The sequence below is a fragment of the Gigantopelta aegis genome, chromosome 14 (genome assembly GCF_016097555.1).
Source record: "Gigantopelta aegis isolate Gae_Host chromosome 14, Gae_host_genome, whole genome shotgun sequence".
Lineage (NCBI taxonomy): Eukaryota > Metazoa > Mollusca > Gastropoda > Neomphalida > Peltospiridae > Gigantopelta > Gigantopelta aegis.
Window position 1 is genome coordinate 19,630,501 of NC_054712.1, and position 21,829 is coordinate 19,652,329.

The 21,829-nt window shown below is 33.8% G+C and overlaps 1 protein-coding gene across 2 annotated transcripts in view; it reads left to right on the forward strand.

Annotated features, from left to right (window-relative positions):
* LOC121388632 overlaps nucleotides 1–11,281 on the forward strand; it is a 47,986-nt gene extending 36,705 nt beyond the window's left edge. Inside the window, exons 14-16 of one of the 2 annotated variants that reach the window (XM_041520053.1) lie at nucleotides 2,570–2,639; nucleotides 4,092–4,250; nucleotides 6,876–11,281. In XM_041520053.1, the coding sequence (XP_041375987.1) occupies nucleotides 2,570–2,639; nucleotides 4,092–4,250; nucleotides 6,876–7,153 (507 nt within the window). In that variant the 3' untranslated portion in view covers nucleotides 7,154–11,281. Of the gene's footprint in view, nucleotides 1–2,569; nucleotides 2,640–4,091; nucleotides 4,251–6,875 lie in introns of those variants that run through there. The other variant, XM_041520054.1, reaches the window with a different exon arrangement.
* Nucleotides 11,282–21,829: the final 10,548 nt, after the last annotated feature.

Genomic DNA, 21,829 nt, shown 5'->3' on the forward strand with positions numbered 1-21,829 from the left:
GTGAAATGCATGAATCAAGTGGCTCAGTGTATCCTGCTCATGCAAATCACACATGAAAATCATTAAATATTACTACTCCAGTGAGTTTGGATCAAACCTCCACCCCCCACCCCATTTTCTGCCCACTGTTCATATATTTACATCAATGATTGGTGCTGCCAGTTTGACCTTTCCTGACTACCTGGAACCATCACTGTTGTGACCCTGATTCATGATTACATGCTATCACAACTGTTATAATATCTCTTGACCTCTGGTTTATGCATACATTGTAGATGTACAGGTAGCATGCCAGGCTTGGGATTGGCAATGTTAGTTGAATTGAGATAAATTAGGAATAGGTAATTCTAAGTACATGTAGCTGTTTTGTAGACAGTGACACCATCACCACTTGGAGCTAGACGTAGCCCAGTGGTACAGCACTCGCTCGATGCGCGGTCGGTGTGGGATCGATCTCCTTCAGTAGGCCCATTGGGCTATTTCTCATTCCTGCCAGTGCACCACGACTGGTATATCAAATGCTGTGGTATGTACTACCCTGTCTGTGGGATGGTGCATATAAAAGATCCCTTGTTGCTAATCGAAAAGACAGTGGCGACAGCAGGTTTCCTCTCTCAATATCTGTGTGGTCCTTAACCATATGTCTGATGCCATATAACCACAAATACAATGTGTTGAGTGCGTCGTTAAATAAAACATTTTTTCCATCACCACTTTGCCGAAAACTCCCACTGGATTTTGACTTGTGCAGGGATATGATTTTGATTATGGTAATGTTTTGTCATTTACACTTTGAAGCTTCTGCAGTTCAAAATGTTAATAAGAAATTGTACTCCCCGCTCCCCTCCTCCAGCAAAAACCTTTACAAGTATTTCATCTCAGCATGTTGATGTTTTATTTACTTTGTGAATGGATTATTGTCATTACACAGATCAGACCTATGTAATGATATACTGGTCGTTATTTAGTTTATGAATGGATTATTGTCATTAGACAGATCAGTTTTATGTGATGATATACCCGCCGTTAGTTTGTGAATGGATTATTGTCATTCACTGGCGTAGAAAACAGGGGGGGGGGGCAAGGGGAGCATGTGCCCCCCACTTTTTAGATATTTTGCTTTATATTTGCTTTATAATAGTGTAAAAGTGTGTAAATACAAAAATGTGCCCCCACTTTTTGGCACCTTCCTAACGCTTGTGTCATTAGACAAATCAGATTTATGTAACGATATACCCGTCATTATTTAGTTTGTGAGTGGATTATTGTCATTAGACAGATCAGCCCTATGTGACGATATACCCGCTGTTATTTAGTTTGTGAATGGATTATTGTCATGAGACAGATCAGACCTATGTAACGATATACCCGTCATTATTTAGTTTGTGAGTGGATTATTGTCATTAGACAGATCAGCCCTATGTGACGATATACCCGCTGTTATTTAGTTTGTGAGTGGATTATTGTCATGAGACAGATCAGACCTATGTAACAATATACCTGTCATTATTTAGTCTGTGAGTGGATTATTGTCATTAGACCGATCAGCCCTATGTGACGATATACCCACTGTTATTTAGTTTGTGAGTGGATTATTGTCATTAGACCGATCAGCCCTATGTGACGATATACATGTACCTGTCGTTATTTAGCTTGTGAATGGATTATTGTCATGAGACAGATCAGACCTATGTAACGATATACCCGTCATTATTTAGTTTGTGAGTGGATTATTGTCATTAGACCGATCAGCCCTATGTGACGATGTACCCGCTGTTATTTAGTTTGTGAGTGGATTATTGTCATTAGATCAGACCTATGTAACGATATACCCATCATTATTCAGTTTGTGAGTGGATTATTGTTATTAGACAGATCAGACCTATGTAACGATATACCCATCATTTAGTTTGTGAGTGGATTATTGTCATGAGACAGATCAGACCTATGTGACGACGATATACCTGTCATTATTCAGTTTGTGAGTGGATTATTGTCATTAGACAGATCAGACCTACATGTATGTGATGATATACCCATCGTTATTTAGTTTGTGAGTGAATTGTTGTCATTAGATCAGATCTATGTGACGATATACCGGTACCCATCATTATTTAGTTTGTGAGTGAATTATTGTCATTAGACAGATCAGACATATATGTATGTGACCGATATACACACATGTACCAGTCATTATTTAGTTTGTGAGTGGATTATTGTCATTAAACAGATCAGACCTATGGCATGATATACCCATTATTATTTAGTTTGTGAGTGGATTATTGTCATCAGATCAAATATATGTCATGATGTACCCATCATTATTTAGTTTGTAGACAAATCAGACCTACCGTATGTGACGATATACCGGTCGTTATTTAGTTTGTGAGTGGATTATTGTCATTAGATAGATCAGACCTATGTGACAATATACCTGTCATTATTTAGTTTGTGAGTGGATTATTGTCATCAGATTAAACCTATGTGACAATATACCCATCATTATTTAGTTTGTGAGTGAATTATTGTCATCAGACCTATGTGAAAATGTACCCGATTTTATTTACAGGGATATCATACACCTCCAGAGTTTGATGCCGATCCCAGGGGAAACAAATCTAGAATAAGAATAACAGTGGGTAAGTCTGCTCCTTGAATCTAAATCAAAGAAATTAAGATCAAACTCAACACAGTGTGGTTATTTTCTTTTGGTAAATAACTATTATTGGATTTGACACCATATATAATATAAATATAAATTTCAAAGATGAGTTAATAGTTTTCGTGAGCTATAAACCATTTTTACTTTTCCATGGACAAATAAACTTTCAAAAATTTCTAGAGTTAAAGATTCTTTGTGAAAGATTTATTTAAATTTACATGTAGCTTGTATCACCAGTAGTATTTTCAAATAGCATCTGTTTACAAGTTTTATCGTTAGACATGTTTATAAGGCAAAACATGAAAGATTAAATATTTGAAGCAGTTCTGACAGATCAAGAAAAAACAGAGATTGTTGTAATTGATTTGTAATATAATGTTTTCCCGATTTTTATTTTGTTTTGCACCATTGTTCTTGAAATTAACAGCTTTTCTAGCTTACACAGTTACCTTTCCCATTTATAAGTCTTGCATTTTGAGGCCACTTAGTTATTTCTCAGCATAAGAATGTTATGTGATTTGTCTTGATAAAAAAAAAGAGTCCATTTTGAATGAAGGACATATTACAAGTAAGCAATAAATTTGCTTACTTTAAGGTTAATGACAGTCACTTTTCGCACCCTTGTTTTGGCTTTGTACACAATAAATATACCATATCTTACTGTAATTTCACTTGAAATCCATATAGTTTCAGTAGCAATTTTGCATTGGAATTTTTCCAGAATTCTTAAAATGGAAACGTCATGTACCCAGTTTATGATTATTGTAAGTGACGTCATTGGAATACTGATGTCATTCAAATTGAAAATTAACTATATTATTACAATGCTTCACCACATTAACATAAAAACTGGTTTTACTAACCTTGACCCCTGTCAAAATTCTATAACAAGCAGACAATGCTGTTTACAGGTCGATATTTTTTTTTCTTCGTAATTCTGGACAAAATATTAAGTTTATGTTTTAAAAGATGACAGAAATAAAAAGTACCTTTTGTCAAATATATCATATTAAAGAATTACCATTGGATAGGTTTTATTTACTGTATACAAAGCCAAAACCAGGGTGCAAAAAGTGACCGTCATCAACCTTAGACTGATTTATGCATGTAAGTTGTAACATTAAATCCGTGTGATATGATGGAAACCAGTCAAATTGGTCATGAATAGTTTCCCTCCTGAACATGCCATTGCTTAACCTCAGAGGCGGATCTATAGGTGGGACCCAGAGGCCCCGCCCCCCCCCCCCCTTAAATTTTGCAACAATTATTTTATTATTTATTAATTTCACCCCCCTCCAAACCTCTCCCAAAGTTCCCTTGGCATTCCGCCTTACGTCATTGGGGCCCCCCCAAATCGATTTTCTGGATCTGCCACTGAACTTATTTGGTTACAGTCTGGTTCTATCAAAATGTGCTTCTTCTAATGCAGGTAATGGTGGAACTGTTATCACCACCTCGGGATCACATGATGCAAACAACTCAATACAGATTGGGAACAGGAACATCATGTTTGTAACCTCTGGAAAGCGTGGACAGAACACAGAGTCTTCTAGTTATTCAAAAAAAATTAAGAAAACCTATCCATCTTGTAAGTATAGTTAACAAAAATGTGGAATTGCAAAAAACCAAAGATCTTGATTTCTCATTTAGTAATCATATACCGTATACAGAGTAAAATGTTTCACAAAATCGGAAGTATGAGTCACAGGCAACAAAATAAACACAAGTAATTTAAATGGCGATCATCACCAGGTGGATCGAACCACCTCAGTGGATCCATTCAGCTGATTGGGTTTTTTCTCATTCCAACCAGTGCACCACAACTGGACAAAGGCTGTGGTATGTGTTTTCCTGTTTGTGAGAAAGTGCATATAAAAGATCCCTTGTTGCATTAGGAAAAATGTAGCGGGTTTCCTCTGATGACTACGAGTTAGAATTATCAAATGTTTGACATCCAGTAGGCGATGATTAATTAATCAATGTACTCTAGTGATGTTGTTAAACAAAAGTATGATCATCCTGTGGACTTTCTTTTCATGTTGAACTTTCAGTCTCAATAAAGTCTGCTAAACATTCGTTCTAATGTGTTTTCTGTGTTGCAAATATGCATTAAAAGAACTAAGGGTATGAACAAAATAAATAATCTGCAAACTGTGTGAATCGATCAGCTAAGCCATTCACACGTAAGTTTACTGATGATTGTTTTTGTTCATACCCCGATAACAGTAAAAGAAATAACACTGACAAACCTTGTAATTAATATAGAACTTCATACCCCCGGTATTTTGTTTTTAATTTTTTCATAAACATTTGTTTGTTTGTTTTGTTTGACACGACTGGAGCACATTGATTAATTAATCATCAGCTATTGGAAGTAAAACATTTGGTAATTCTGACCTGTAGTCATCAGAGGAAACTTTTATTGTAGGCTTTACAATTTCACATGATTTTTATATGCTGTCACATGCTTAGAAGTACAATCACACTTCTACTTGGCAAGTGCTGATATTGTTTCAGTGATGTGATACCCATTTTAAAATTTCTTTTACAAGCTGAAATCTCTCTACAATACCTACATAAAAGTAATTTTTTTAGCATTTCCAATCAAATCCAGTCCATTTTGTGAAAATTTAATTTAGGCTTTACAATTTCACATGATTTTTATATGCTGTCACATGTTAGAAGTACAATCACACTTCTACTTGGCAAGTGGTGATATTGTTTCAGTGATGTGATACCCATTTTAAAATAAAAGTTAAACATTTCTTTTAAAAGCTGAAATCTCTCTACAATACCTACATAAAAGTAAAAAAATTAGCATTTCCAATCAAATCCAGTCCATTTTGTGAAAATTTAAGCAAAAAAAATGATGTTGAAATCAGATAAAAACCTGAAAAATCACATTCCTGTGTTTCATTTATTAATTATATAATAAAACGTAATGGGTACTGCACTTGCATGATTATGGTGTTAACTTTAATGGACCATTATGCTGAAGTATAGCTAGTCTAATGTGGGACTCATGGACCTGATTATGGTGTTAACTTCAATGGACCATTATGCTGAAGTATAGCTAGTCTAATGTGGGACTCATGGACCTGATTATGGTGTTAACTTCAATGGACCATTATGCTGAAGTATAGCTAGTCTAATGTGGGACTCATGGACCTGATTATGGTGTTAACTTCAATGGACCATTATGCTGAAGTATAGCTAGTCTAATGTGGGACTCATGGACCTGATTATGGTGTTAACTTTATTGGACCATTATGCTGAAGTATAGCTAGTCTAATGTGGGACTCATGGACCTGATTATGGTGTTAACTTCAATGGACCATTATGCTGAAGTATAGCTAGTCTAATGTGGGACTCATGGACCTGATTATGGTGTTAACTTTAATGGACCATTATGCTGAAGTATAGCTAGTCTAATGTGGGACTCATGGACCTGATTATGGTGTTAACTTTAATGGACCATTATGCTGAAGTATAGCTAGTCTAATGTGGGACTCATGGACCTGATTATGGTGTTAACTTCAATGGACCATTATGCTGAAGTATAGCTAGTCTAATGTGGGACTCATGGACCTGATTATGGTGTTAACTTTAATGGACCATTATGCTGAACTATAGCTAGTCTAATGTGGGACTCATGGACCTGATTATGGTGTTAACTTCAATGGACCATTATGCTGAATTATAGCTAGTCTAATGTGGGACTCATGGACCTGATTATGGTGTTAACTTCAATGGACCATTATGCTGAATTATAGCTAGTCTAATGTGGGACTCATGGACCTGATTATGGTGTTAACTTCAATGGACCATTATGCTGAATTATAGCTAGTCTAATGTGGGACTCATGGACCTGATTATGGTCTGGAAATTGTTGAGACCAAAATCTGTATACCGTACATACAGCACTGAGCCCAGAAATAATTACTAAATAACACACATTTGAATCACAGTTTTATTGTTTTAAAATGATTTGCAGTAAACAGTGTTCTGGACAGGAAATGGCTCTCATATGTTAACATGTTTCCCTTTACGTGGTTTAAAACATATAATGAACTGATGTTTTGTAAAGGTTTGTTAATTTATCTAATTTGCCAAAATATTACTTAAATATAAAACATTTTAACTGCATATATTGGTCTCATTTTATTATTGTTATTTCCACCTTTTCCATTTATAACTACTTACTTTTGAGCAGCTATAGATGATAACCCTGATAAGGATAAAGATCACCCCAACAAGGATAAAGATCACCCTGACAAGGATAAGGATCACCCTGACAAGGATAAGGATCACACTGACATGGAAAAGGATAACCCGGACAAGGAAAAGGATCACCCTGACAAGGATAATGATCACCCTGACATGGAAAAGGATCACCATGACAAGGATACGGATCACCCTGACAAGGATAAGGATCACCCTGACAAGGAAAAGGATCACCCTGACATGGAAAAGGATGGTGGTGACCTCTGAATGATAGATGATGATGATAGTGTCTCGCAGAATATTATGCAGTGATGATGATAACGACACTCCTTTGAGATGACTGCAAGACACCTTTTCATCTTATTGTTGTATAAATATACATGCAAAGCAAATATAAACTTGAACAAGATTTTCAGAGATTTAAAAAAATGTCTTGAATCTATTGATCAACATACCAAATGCATGTGATGTGTTTTGTGAACATTTGAATAATCTGAATGGAGAAACTAATATTTGATATGCTTTGAACTGTGCATTTTTCTTTACAATCTCTTTATTAATCAAATGTTAATATTGATGTACCCTCTGTTGTATCCTACGGTCACCCTATGACAAGATAAAGCAAAGTGATAACATGTTAATAGCAATTAAGACGACAGTTTAATGTAAACCATATTAATTATAACACACATTAATATGGATTGGTCAATAGGCAATGCTTGTTGTAAAGAACACCAATGTTACCATACATACACAATACAGATGCAACAGTAATCTGGACATCATTTTGTCATGTTACATAAGTCTAACTTGACTTGCTTACAATTGAACTACATTTTGTTAATTGTACAGTCGTGACTGGTCTAACAGATGTTATGTTTGTCATTGTACATATGTCTAACCTGTTGTAAAGACCACCAACGTTACAATACATACAAAATACAGATGCAACAGTAATCTGGACATCATTTTGTCATGTTACATAAGTCTAACTTGACTTGCTTACAATTGAACTACATTTTGTTAATTGTACAGTCGTGACTGGTCTAACAGATGTTATGTTTGTCATTGTACATATGTCTAACCTGTTGTAAAGAACACCACCGTTACAGTACATACAAAATACAGATGCAACAGTAATCTGGACATCATTTTGTCATGTTACATAAGTCTAACTTGACTTGCTTACAATTGAACTACATTTTGTTAATTGTACAGTCGTGACTGGTCTAACAGATGTTATGTTTGTCATTGTACATATGTCTAACCTGTTGTAAAGAACACCAACGTTACAGTACATACACAATACAGATACAACAGTAATCTGGACATCATTTTGTCATGTTACATAAGTCTAACTTGACTTGCTTACAATTGAACTACATTTTGTTAATTGTACAGTCGTGACTGGTCTAACAGATGTTATGTTTGTCATTGTACATATGTCTAACCTGTTGTAAAGATCACCAACATTACAGTACATGTACAATACAGATGCAACAGTAATCTGGACATCATTTTGTCATGTTACATAAGTCTAACTTGACTTGCTTACAATTGAACTACATTTTGTTAATTGTACAGTCGTGACTGGTCTAACAGATGTTATGTTTGTCATTGTACATATGTCTAACCTGTTGTAAAGATCACCAACATTACAGTACATGTACAATACAGATGCAACAGTAATCTGGACATCATTTTGTCATGTTACATAAGTCTAACTTGACTTGCTTACAATTGAACTACATTTTGTTAATTGTACAGTCGTGACTGGTCTAACAGATGTTATGTTTGTCATTGTACATATGTCTAACCTGTTGTAAAGATCACCAACATTACAGTACATGTACAATACAGATGCAACAGTAATCTGGACATCATTTTGTCATGTTACATAAGTCTAACTTGACTTGCTTACAATTGAACTACATTTTGTTAATTGTACAGTCGTGACTGGTCTAACAGATGTTATGTTTGTCATTGTACATATGTCTAACCTGTTGTAAAGATCACCAACATTACAGTACATGTACAATACAGATGCAACAGTAATCTGGACATCATTTTGTCATGTTACATAAGTCTAACTTGACTTGCTTACAATTGAACTACATTTTGTTAATTGTACAGTCGTGACTGGTCTAACAGATGTTATGTTTGTCATTGTACATATGTCTAACCTGTTGTAAAGATCACCAACATTACAGTACATGTACAATACAGATGCAACAGTAATCTGGACATCATTTTGTCATGTTACATAAGTCTAACTTGACTTGCTTACAATTGAACTACATTTTGTTAATTGTACAGTCGTGACTGGTCTAACAGATGTTATGTTTGTCATTGTACATATGTCTAACCTGTTGTAAAGATCACCAACATTACAGTACATGTACAATACAGATGCAACAGTAATCTGGACATCATTTTGTCATGTTACATAAGTCTAACTTGACTTGCTTACAATTGAACTACATTTTGTTAATTGTACAGTCGTGACTGGTCTAACAGATGTTATGTTTGTCATTGTACATATGTCTAACCTGTTGTAAAGATCACCAACATTACAGTACATGTACAATACAGATGCAACAGTAATCTGGACATCATTTTGTCATGTTACATAAGTCTAACTTGACTTGCTTACAATTGAACTACATTTTGTTAATTGTACAGTCGTGACTGGTCTAACAGATGTTATGTTTGTCATTGTACATATGTCTAACCTGTTGTAAAGATCACCAACATTACAGTACATGTACAATACAGATGCAACAGTAATCTGGACATCATTTTGTCATGTTACATAAGTCTAACTTGACTTGCTTACAATTGAACTACATTTTGTTAATTGTACAGTCGTGACTGGTCTAACAGATGTTATGTTTGTCATTGTACATATGTCTAACCTGTTGTAAAGATCACCAACATTACAGTACATGTACAATACAGATGCAACAGTAATCTGGACATCATTTTGTCATGTTACATAAGTCTAACTTGACTTGCTTACAATTGAACTACATTTTGTTAATTGTACAGTCGTGACTGGTCTAACAGATCTTATGTTTCTCATTGTACATATGTCTAACCTGTTGTAAAGATCACCAACATTACAGTACATACAAAATACAGATGCAACAGTAATCTGGACATCATTTTGTCATGTTACATAAGCCTGACTTGACTTGCTTACATTGAACTTCATTTGTTTTATTGTACAGTTGTGACTGGTCTAACAGATATTATGTTTGTCATTGTACATATGTCTAACCTGTTGTAAAGATCACCAACATTACAGTACATGTACAATACAGATGCAACAGTAATCTGGACATCATTTTGTCATGTTACATAAGTCTAACTTGACTTGCTTACATTGAACTTCATTTGTTTTATTGTACAGTCGTGACTGGTCTAACAGATCTTATGTTTCTCATTGTACATATGTCTAACCTGTTGTAAAGAACACCAACATTACAGTACATACAAAATACAGATGCAACAGTAATCTGGACATCATTTTGTCATGTTACATAAACCTGACTTGACGTGCTTACATTGGAACTACATTTTTTATTGTACAGTCGTGACTGGTCTAACAGATGTTATGTTTGTCATTGTACATATGTCTAACCTGTTGTAAAGAACACCAACGTTACAGTACATACAAAATACAGATGCAACAGTAATCTGGACATCATTTTGTCATGTTACATAAACCTGACTTGACGTGCTTACATTGGAACTACATTTTTTATTGTACAGTCGTGACTGGTCTAACAGATGTTATGTTTGTCATTGTACATATGTCTAACCTGTTGTAAAGAACACCAACGTTACAGTACATACAAAATACAGATGCAACAGTAATCTGGACATCATTTTATCATGTTACATAAACCTGACTTGACGTGCTTACATTGGAACTACATTTTTTTTATTGTAGTCGTGACTGGTCTAACGGATCTTATGTTTCTCATTGTACATTAATATATGTCTAACCTGTATATAACAGCCATATGTTCATAACAGCCACCATAAATCTTGCCCAATGCATATCTTTCTTTATGTTACCTGTATAACAGCCACCTGTTTAATGTGGCCAGCGACTACTATTTTGTTTTTACGAAAAGAAATTATTGAATTTGCCATAACAGCTACAAGATATACACATGTATTGGCCTGTCCAGTCACAATATAAAGTCATTGTCTGACTTAAGTTGAAATAAAATAAGTACATGCCCCAGTACATCATTAATCATATTGGGGCGGGACATAGCCCAGTGGTAAAGCGTTCTCTTGATGCATGGTCAGTGTAGGATCAATCCCCATCAGTGGAGCCCTTGGGCTATTTCTCGTTCCAGCCAGTGCTCCACAACTGGTGTAACAAAGGCTGTTGTATGTACTACCCTGTCTGTGGGGTGGTGTATATAAAAGATTTCTTGCTGCTAATCAAAAAGAGTAGCCCATGAAGTGGCGACAGCAGGTTTCCTGTCTCAATATCTGTGTGATCCTTAACCATATGCCTGATGCCACATAACCATAAATAAAATGTGTTGAGTGCGTCATTAAATAAAACATTTCCTTCCTTCCTTCATTAATCATATTTTCATTTTAGCCTATATCTGTGATGTCATTTGCAAGACGACTTATCCTTGGTTGAAGTAAGGTTTGCACCAAACATGCATATATATCCAAGTCATCAACAACAATTGTATTATTTCTGCTAGTCTGACATGATGCAAGTTGTTTGCGGGGAGTCTGCCATGATGTTTGTTCAGCCATTATGCATTGGCAAACTTGCCCTTTTGTTAATATGTGATTTCTTTGCTGCAATCTTTTGCATCTTGTGAACTAATTTAATAGGTAACAGAATCCAGTGGCAAGCAATAAAAAAAAAAAGATTTTTTCAAAAGGTAAATAATACATTGACTTTTAATATTTTGAATAACATTGTTATGCAGTAAATATTATTAGTTATTTTCTCTCTTTTTTTTTATATTTTTGTGACGACTGTTCATACTTTTATGCATTCCAGTTTAGCTGTACCTGGTAACTTTTATAGTAAACTATTTCATATATGGTTTTATTTACCTGTTTATAACAGCCATCTGACGATAATGTCCATTTATTGAGGTCTTTTGAGTGGCCATTAAATACAGGTTTGACTGTATATTTAATTTTGTCATGATAGGTTTAACAAAACTTAATTATTTTTTAATTTATTGTCAGTAGATTATGTAACCTTCACAGGATAAACATGAAATCTTTGGTCATTTCATTTCAACTTATTTTCATGCTTATATCCAGTTAAGGTTGAAACACGCTGTCCTGGGCACACACCTCAGCTATCTGGGCTGTCTGTCCAGGACAGTGGGTTAGTTGTTGGTGGTTAGTGAGAGAGAAGAGGGTGTAGTGGCCTTACACCTACCCACTGAGCCCTTAAAAACTTGCTCTGGTTTTGAGCCAGTACTGGGCAGCGAACCCTGTACCTACCAGCCTGTAGTCCGATGGCTTAACCACTGCGCCACCAAGCCTGGTGTTTGGTCATTAACCATTTATTGGTTATATTTGATGGAGATATGTGTGATTCTAGCAGGCCTAATCCCTTAATTATTTAGAAATTTATATTACCAGAATAGCTCATATGTGAAATGTTAGTACATGTTAGACTCCAAATAGTCATAGTTTAGAAATGTGATCAGGTGTTTTAAAATTCCTGTCCTTTCCATACTCCACCCTAAAAGATAAAATGAAAATATCTTTATAACTGGAATCCTTGTAGCAAGAATTATTTTTTCAACTCATGTATTATTTGTGAAGCCAGACATTAACAGAATTGCTTTCTGATACATGTACACAGTGGTGTAACGTGGGAGGTGCCACCGGTGCGGCTGCCCTGGGTGCAAAATTCTGGACTGGTTGAAGGGACTCGGGGAGTGCTAACAGTCCACTGGTTAGGGGGCGCAATACTTGCTGGCAACCCATGTTACGCCACTGCATGTATTACCATAGCCCACATTGTGGAATTCAGCTTGGCTTCCCTCAAACTGTTTGAGTCTTAATTCTCATCATTTCTTATGATTACAAAACGTTTTAAATTATATCTTGTGTTTCTGTGTACTTATGGCTTTTGTGTCATAATAATGTTACTTATTATTTTACTGCTTAATTCAGAAACAAAAAATGCATCTAAGTGATTGGGAAATAAATGAGAAATTACTTGCAGTAATAAACGTGTTGTTGTTTTTGTTTGTTTTGGTTTTCTTCTTTTTTTTGTTTGTTGTTGTTTGTTGTTGTTTTGCTTGCATGGTTAGATGCCACAGTTCGTGTGTACTCATTAATTTAACTGATTCAGACTTGCCAATGCAGTAACCAGTACGAGGCAATGGGTATTGGATGTGTGTGTGTGTGTGTGTGTGTGTGTGTGTGTGTGTGTGTGTGTGTGGTATGAGTGGTGTATGTGTGTTTAGTGTGCGCACAAATGTCATCTTCTTCATTCCTTCTGTTCTTATTGTTGTCCTTTTCTTCTGTTTGTTCTCTCAGTCTGTTTCTTCTCAGTCCCTAAACTAACAACTGAACAAACTATAACATGAACCATAATGAGAATTGGAAAAAAAAACGTTTAGCAAAGACAATTAATGATAATTAAAAAGAAAACTGTAACAGAAATCAATAATGAGAACTGAATAAAAACGGTAACAAATCGGTAATGAGAATTGTACAAACTCTTGACAAAAGCCAATGAGAACTAAACAAACTGTAACAGAAAATGATAAAAAGAACTGAATAAATTAATAAAAACTAACAGAGATATAACAAACTAAACGGAAATCAATAATGTGAAGAAAAAATTAACTGAAGTGAACAATACGAACCAAAATAAATAAACAAACTAACAAAAAGTAATAACGTTAACTGAACAAAATGTAAGATCAGTCGCTAATGAAAACTGAACAAACTGAAAACGAAGAATGAAATAATGAGAACTCAACTGTAACAGAAAAACATAATTCAAACTGAACTGTAACAGAAATAATGAAAGAGAACTGAACCCCATCAGAAATCGATCATTACAATTAATAACTGAACAAACTAGCAGATCCAACAATAAAAACTGAACTAATTATTAACAAAAAACAATGAGAAATGAACAAAATGTAACAGAAACAATTAATTACAAATGAACAAACTGTAAAATAAATCAATCATCAGAACTGAACAAACTGTAGAAGAAACCAACTTTCTCGCACAAAGTATACTAACAGAAATTAATAATTTGAACTCAAGAAATTCACAACATTCAACCCAATGAAACCTGAACAAAACTCTTAAGAAAAGCTAATAATAAAAACTTAACAAACTGTAACAGAAACCAACTGAAGAAATTGTAAAACAAATCAGTAATGAAAACTGGACAAGCTGTAACAGAAACCAATAATGAGAACTGAATAAACTGTAACAAACTCTTAACAGAAGTCAACAATGGGAACTGAATAAATTATAACAGATAACAATCATGAGAACTGAACAAACGGTAACAGAAATCAATAATTAAAACAGAACAAATTATAGTGTAACAAACTAATGAGAGGAATGAACGAAATATAATAGAAATGAATGTGAACTGAACAAACTAACAGAAACAAATAAAGAGAAACAGAACAAACTGCAACAGAAATCAATAATGAGAAATGAACAAACTGTAAGAGAAATGAATAATGAGAACTGAACAAACTAACATAAACCAATAATGAAAACTGAACAAACTGTAACATAAACTAACAAGAAATGAACAAACTGTAAACAGAAACGAAGAACTAAACAACCTGTAACAGAAATCAATAATGAGAACAGAACAAATTGTAACCGAAACTAAGTGAAGAACTTGTAACAGAAATCAATAATGAAACTTCGACAAACTGTAACAGAAACCAATAAAATTAATAGAAAAAACTGCAACAGAAACCAATAATGACAAACTGAACAAACTGTAACAGAAGTAAACAATGCGAATTGAATAAATCATAACGGACAACGATCCTGAGAACTGAACAAAATTAATGAGAACAGAATAAACTGTAACATAAACCAATAATTAGAACAGAACAAACTATAACAGAAATCAATAATGAGAACAGAAAAAATTACAACAAACTTATAATGAGAATTTAACAAACAGTAAACTGAAACGAATGAGAACTGTAGCGTAAACCAATACTGAGAACAGAACAAACTATAATAGAAATTAGTAATGAGAACAGAACAAACTATAATAGAAATCAGTAATGAGAACAGAACTAACATAAACCAATAATGAAAACAGAACAATCTGTAACAAACTTATAATGAGAAATGAACAAACTGTAAACAGAAACGAATAAGAACTGCACGAACTGTAATAGAAATTAATAATGAGAACTGAACAAATTATAACATAAACTTATGAGAAATGAACAAACTGTAAACCGAAACGAATGAGAACTGTAGCGTAAACCAATACTGAGAACAGACCAAACTATAACAGAAATCAGTTATGAGAACAGAACAAACTGTAACATATATAAACCAATAATGAGAACAGAACAATCTGTAACATAAACCAATAATGAAAACAAACAAACTGTAACAAACTTATAATGAGAAATGAACAAACTGTAAACAGAAACGAATAAGAACTGAACGAACTGTAACAGAAATTAATAATGAGAACTGAACAATTTATAACATAAACTTATGAGAAATGAACAAACTGTAGCAGAAACCAATGATGAGAACTGAACAAACGGTAACAGAAATAAATAATGAGAACTGAACAAACTGTAACATAAACTAATGAGAAATGAACAAACTAAACAGAAACGAATGAGAACTGAACAAACTGTATACAAAAATTAATGAAAACTTAACAAGCTGTAACAGAAATTAATAATGAGAACTGAATAAACTGTAACATAAACCAATCACGAGAACTGAGCAAATTGTAATGTAAACTAATAATGAAAAATTAATAAACTGTAATCAGAAACGAATGAGAACTGAACAAACATTTGCAGAAACCAATAATGAGAACTGAACAAACTTTAACATAAACTAATAAGAAATTAACAAACTGTAAACAAAAACGAATGAGAACTAAACCACCTGTAACAGAAATAAAAAATGAGAATTGAATAAACTGTAATAAACCAATAATGATAGATGAACAAACTGTAGCATAAACCAATAATGAGAACTGAACAAATTGTAACAAGCTAATGAGAAAAGAATACTGTGTAAATGGAAACGAATGTGAACTGAACAAACTATAACAGAAACCAATGAAGAGAACGGAACAAACTGCAACAGAAACCAATAATGGGAATTGAACAAACTATAACAGAAATTAATGAGAACCGAACAAACTGTAACAGAAATCAATGATGAGAACTCAACCAACTGTAACATAAACCAATAAGAAATGAACAAACTGTAAACAGAAATGAAGGAGAACTAACCAACCTGTAACAGAAATCAATAAGAATAGAATAAATTGTAAACGGAACTAAGTGAAGAAATTGTAACAGAAATCAATAATAAAAATTCGACAAACTCGAGAACAGAACAAACTGAAACAGAAACCAATAAAGTGAACAAACAAAACTGCAACACAAACCAATAATGAGAATTGAACAAACTGTAACAGAAAAGAATAATGGGAACTGAACAAATTATAACATAAACCAATAATGAGAACTGAACAAACTGTAACAGAAATTAATAATCGGAATTGAACAAATTATAACATAAACGAATAATGGGAACTGAACAAATTATAACATAAACGAATAATGGGAACTGAACAAATTATAACATAAACCAATAATCGGAATTGAACAAACTGTAACAGAAATTAATAATGAGCACCGAACAAACTGTAACAGAAATCAATGATGAGACTCAACCAACTGTAACATAAACCAATAAGAAATGAATAAACTGTAAATAGAAACGAAGGAGAACTAACCAACCTGTAACAGAAATCAATAATGAGAACAGAACAAATTGTAACCGAAACTAAGTGAAGAAATTGTAACAGAAATCAGTAATAAAAATTTGACAACCTGTAACCGAAACCAGCAAAGAGAACAGATCAAACTGAAACAGAAACCAATAAAATGAACAAAAAAACTGCAACACAAACCAATAATGAGAATTAAACAAACTGTAACAGAAAAGAATACTGGGAACTGAACAAATTATAACATAAACCAATAATGAGAACTGAACAAACTGTAACAGAAAAGAATACTGGGAACTGAACAAATTATAACATAAACCAATAATGAGAACTGAACAAACTGTAACAGAAAAGAATACTGGGAACTGAACAAATTGATAACATAAACCAATAATGAGAACTGAACAAACTGTAACAGAAATGAATAATGAGAACTGAATAAAGTGCAACATAAATCAATGATGAGAACTGAACAAACTGTAACATAAACTAATAAGACATGAATAAACTGTAAACAGAAACGAAGGAGAACTAAACAACCTGTATCAGAAAATTCAAATCAATAATGAAACTTCGACAAACTGTAACAGAAACCAATAATGATAACTGAATAAACTAACAAACCAATAATGAGAGATGAAGAAGCTGTAACAGAACTCAACAATGCGAACTGAATAAATTATAACGGACATCCGGTCGGACAACAATGATGAGATCAGAACAAACTGTAACTGAAATCAACCATGAGAACAGAAAAAACTAACAGAAACTAATAATGAGAACTGAACAAACTGTAACAGAAACTAATGAGAAACGAAGAAACTAAACGGAAATAAATGAGAACTGAACAAACTGTAAACAGAAATGAATGAAAACTGAACAAACTGTAACATAAACCAATAATGAGAACTGAACAAATTGTAACGTAAACTAACGAGGAATTAATAAACTGTAGAAGAAACAAATAATGAGAACAGAACAAACTATAACAGAAACCAATAATGAGAACAGAACAAACTATAACAGAAATCAATAATGAGAATTGAACAAACAGTAACAGAAACCAATAATGAGAAATGAACAAACTGTAACATAAACTAATGAGAAATTAACAAATTGTAAACAGAAATGAATGAGAACTAAGCGACCTGCAACAGAAATCAGCAATGAAAATAGAACAAATTGTAACATAAACTAATGAGAAATGAACAAGTTATAACGTAAACTAATAATGAGTAATGAACAAACTGTAAAGAAAAACGAATGAGAACTAAAGATAATCAATAATAATTGTAACAGAAACCGACTGAAGAAATTATAACAGAAATCAATAATGAAAATTGGACAAACTGTAACAGAAACCAACAATGAGAACTGAATAAAATATAACAAACCAATAATTAGAATTGAACAAATTGTAACGTAAACTAATAATGAGGAATGAATAAACTGTAAACAGAAACGAATGAGAATTATAGAAATCAACGAGGGACGGGTCGTAGCCCAGTGGTAAAGTGTTCGCCTGATGAGCGGTAGGTCCCCTTCCGTGGGTCCAATGGGCTATTTTTTGTTCCATCTAATGCACCACTACTGGTTTATCAAAGGCCGTGGTATGTGTTATTCTGTCTGTGGTATGATGCATATAAAAGATCCCTTGCTACTTATAAAAGATGTAGCGGGTTTCCTCTGTAAGACTACATGTCAAAATTGCCAAATGTTTGAATTCCCATAGCCAATTATTAATAAATCAATGTGCTCTAGTGGTGTCGTTAAACAAAACAAACTAACTTTAAATAAATAATGAGAACATCACAAACTAACATAAACTAATGAAAAACTGTAAATAGAAACGAATAAGAACTGAACAAACTGTAATAGAAATCGATTATGAGAAGTGAACAAACAGTAACAGAAATAAATACTAGTAATGAGAACTGAACAAATTGTAACAGAAATCAATAATAAGAAATGAACAAACTGTAACAGAAACTAATGAGAAATGAACAAACTGTAAACAGAAACGAACGAGAACTAAGCGACCTGCAACAGAAATCAACAATGATAATAGAATAAATTGTAACATAAACTAATGAGAAATGAACAAGTTATAACGTATAATAATAATGAGAAATGAACAAACCGTAAACAAAAATAAACGAGAACTAAAGAAATCAATAATAATTGTAACAGAAACCAACTGAAGAAATTATAACAGAAATCAACACCGTTAATGAAAATTGGACAAACTGTAACAGAAACCAATAATGAGAACTGAATAAAATATAATAAACCAATAATGAGAAATGAACAAAGTAAACGGAAACGAACGAGAACTAAAAACACTGTAGTAGAAACCGATAATGAGAACTGAATAAACTGTAACTAAGCAATATTTAGATGTAAACAAACTGTAACAGAAGTCAACAATGCAAATTGAATAAATTATAACGGACAACAATCATGAGAACTGAACAAATGGTAACAGAAATCAATAATGAGAACAGAAAAAACCCTCTAACAAACTTATAATTAAAAATGAACAAGCTGTACACAGAAACGAATGAGAACTGAATAAACTGTAGCAGAAACCAATAATGAGAACTGAACAGACTATAACGGAAATCAATGAGAACTGAACAAACTGTAACATAAACTTATAATGAGAAATGAACAAACTGTAAACAGAAACGAATTAGAAAATTGAACAAGCTGGTGCAGAAATCAATAATGAGAACAGCACAAAGATAAACTAATGGAAAATGTACAAACTGTAAACAGAAACAAATAAGAACTGAAAAAACTGTTACAGATTTTAATAATGAGAACTGAACAAACTGTTACATAAACCAATAATGAGAACTGAACAAATTGTATCGTAAACTAATAATGATAAATGAACAAACTGTGAATAGAAACAATTGAGAATTGAACATATTGGTGTAGAAATCAATGAGGGGCGGGTTGTAGCCCAGTGGTCAAACGCTCGCCTGATGAGTGGTCGGTCTAGGATCGATCTCCATCAGTGAGCCCAATGGGCTATTTCTCATTCCATCTAGTGCATCACAACTGGTTTATCAAAGGCCGTGGTATGTGTTATTCTGTCTGTGGTATGGTGCATATAAACGACCCCTTGCTACTCACAAAATTAAGTAGCGGGTTTCCTCTGTAAGACTATAAGTCAAAATTACCAAATGTTTGACATCCCATAGCCAATGATTAATAAATCAATGTGCTCTAATGGTGTCGTTAAATAAAACAAATTTTAACTTTAAATCAATGACATAGACTAATGAAAACTAAACAGAAACGAATAAGAACTGAACAAACTGTAATAGAAATCAATTATGAGAGCTGAACAAACAGTAGTAGAAATAAATAACGAGAACTTAATAAACTGTAACAGAAACAATGAGAACTGAACAAGCTGTTAACAGAACGAATGAAAACTGAACAAACTGTCACAGAAATTAATCGGGAGAGTTTGTTTTGTTTAACGACACCACTAGAGCACATTGATTAATTATCAGCTATTGGATATCAATCATTTGTTAGTTCTGACTCGTCTTTTATATGGAAAGCATATACCACGGCCTTTGGCTAGTTTTGATGCATTGGCTGGAATAAGAAAAACCCCAATCAGTTGAATGGATCCTCACATGGGCGCTCAACTGACTTCATGAGAACTGAACAAATTGTAAAATAACAATGAATGGAATGAAAAAACTGTAAACAGAAACCAATGATAACTAAACAAACTGTTGCAGAAACCAATAATGAGAACTGAACAATCTGTTATGCAAAGTAATAATGAGAACCAAACAAACTATAACAGAAACTTATAATGAGAAATGAAAAAAAATGAACAAAAGTCAACAATGCGTCCTGAACAAGCTGTAACAGAAACTAATAATGCGAAATGGCTAATTTTACGATTCAGATGCCAAGAAAAAAGAAAGAAAGAAATGTTTAATGACGCACTCAACACATTTTATTTATGGTTATATGGTGTCAGACATATGGTTAAGGATCACACAGATATTGAGAGAGGAAACCCGCTGTCGCCACTTCATGGACTACTCTTTTCGATTACCAGTAAGGGATCTTTTATATGCACCATTCCACAGACAGGGTAGTACATACCACGCCCTTTAATATACCAGTCGTGGTGCACTGGCTGGAACGAGAAATAGCCCAATGGGCCCACCGCCGGGCTTCGATCCTAGACCGACCGCGCATCGAGCGAGCGCTGTACCACAGGGCTACGTCCCGCCCCTCAGATGCCAAGAAAACACGTTTAAAGCCATTCAATATTTAAATTTACCCGGTGGAACAAGCCCCTGGACCCCACCCCCCAAGTGTCTCGGGCGCTGCGAGTCCTCTGGTATGGCACCCCTCACCCACCCTTTAAAAAAAAAACCCAACAACAACAAAAAAACAAAACCATCTAAAAGGCCTGAAATTTGAGATGGTCCCTTGGAGGGTTTTAAAAAAACAAAACAAACAAACAAACAAAAAAAACATACGGGGAAAATGTAAGAGAAGGCCGCTGACACTCACGGCCTTGGACGAGACAGTTGCATTTCATTCAGAATTATGCAAACATATAAACAACAAAACAAAAACACACATATCCAACCAAAAAAATAAAATAATAATAAATTTTAAAAAAACCCCAAAAAACACCTAATTAAAATATTAAAATAAAAATGATAATTAAATACACGCACGCATACACAAAAACACCAACAAGAAGAACAAGACCAAGAATAAAGCTGGTCCATAGAAACCGAAGAAGGGGGTGGGAGACGCAGGCACTCCCATTTGACTACGATTGATTTTTATTTTGTTTTTCTACTCTGTATAATTAAAGATAAAAATCTGATTTGTGCTCCTCACTAGAGATATCCCCATCCTACTTCAGATATCGTTTCTAC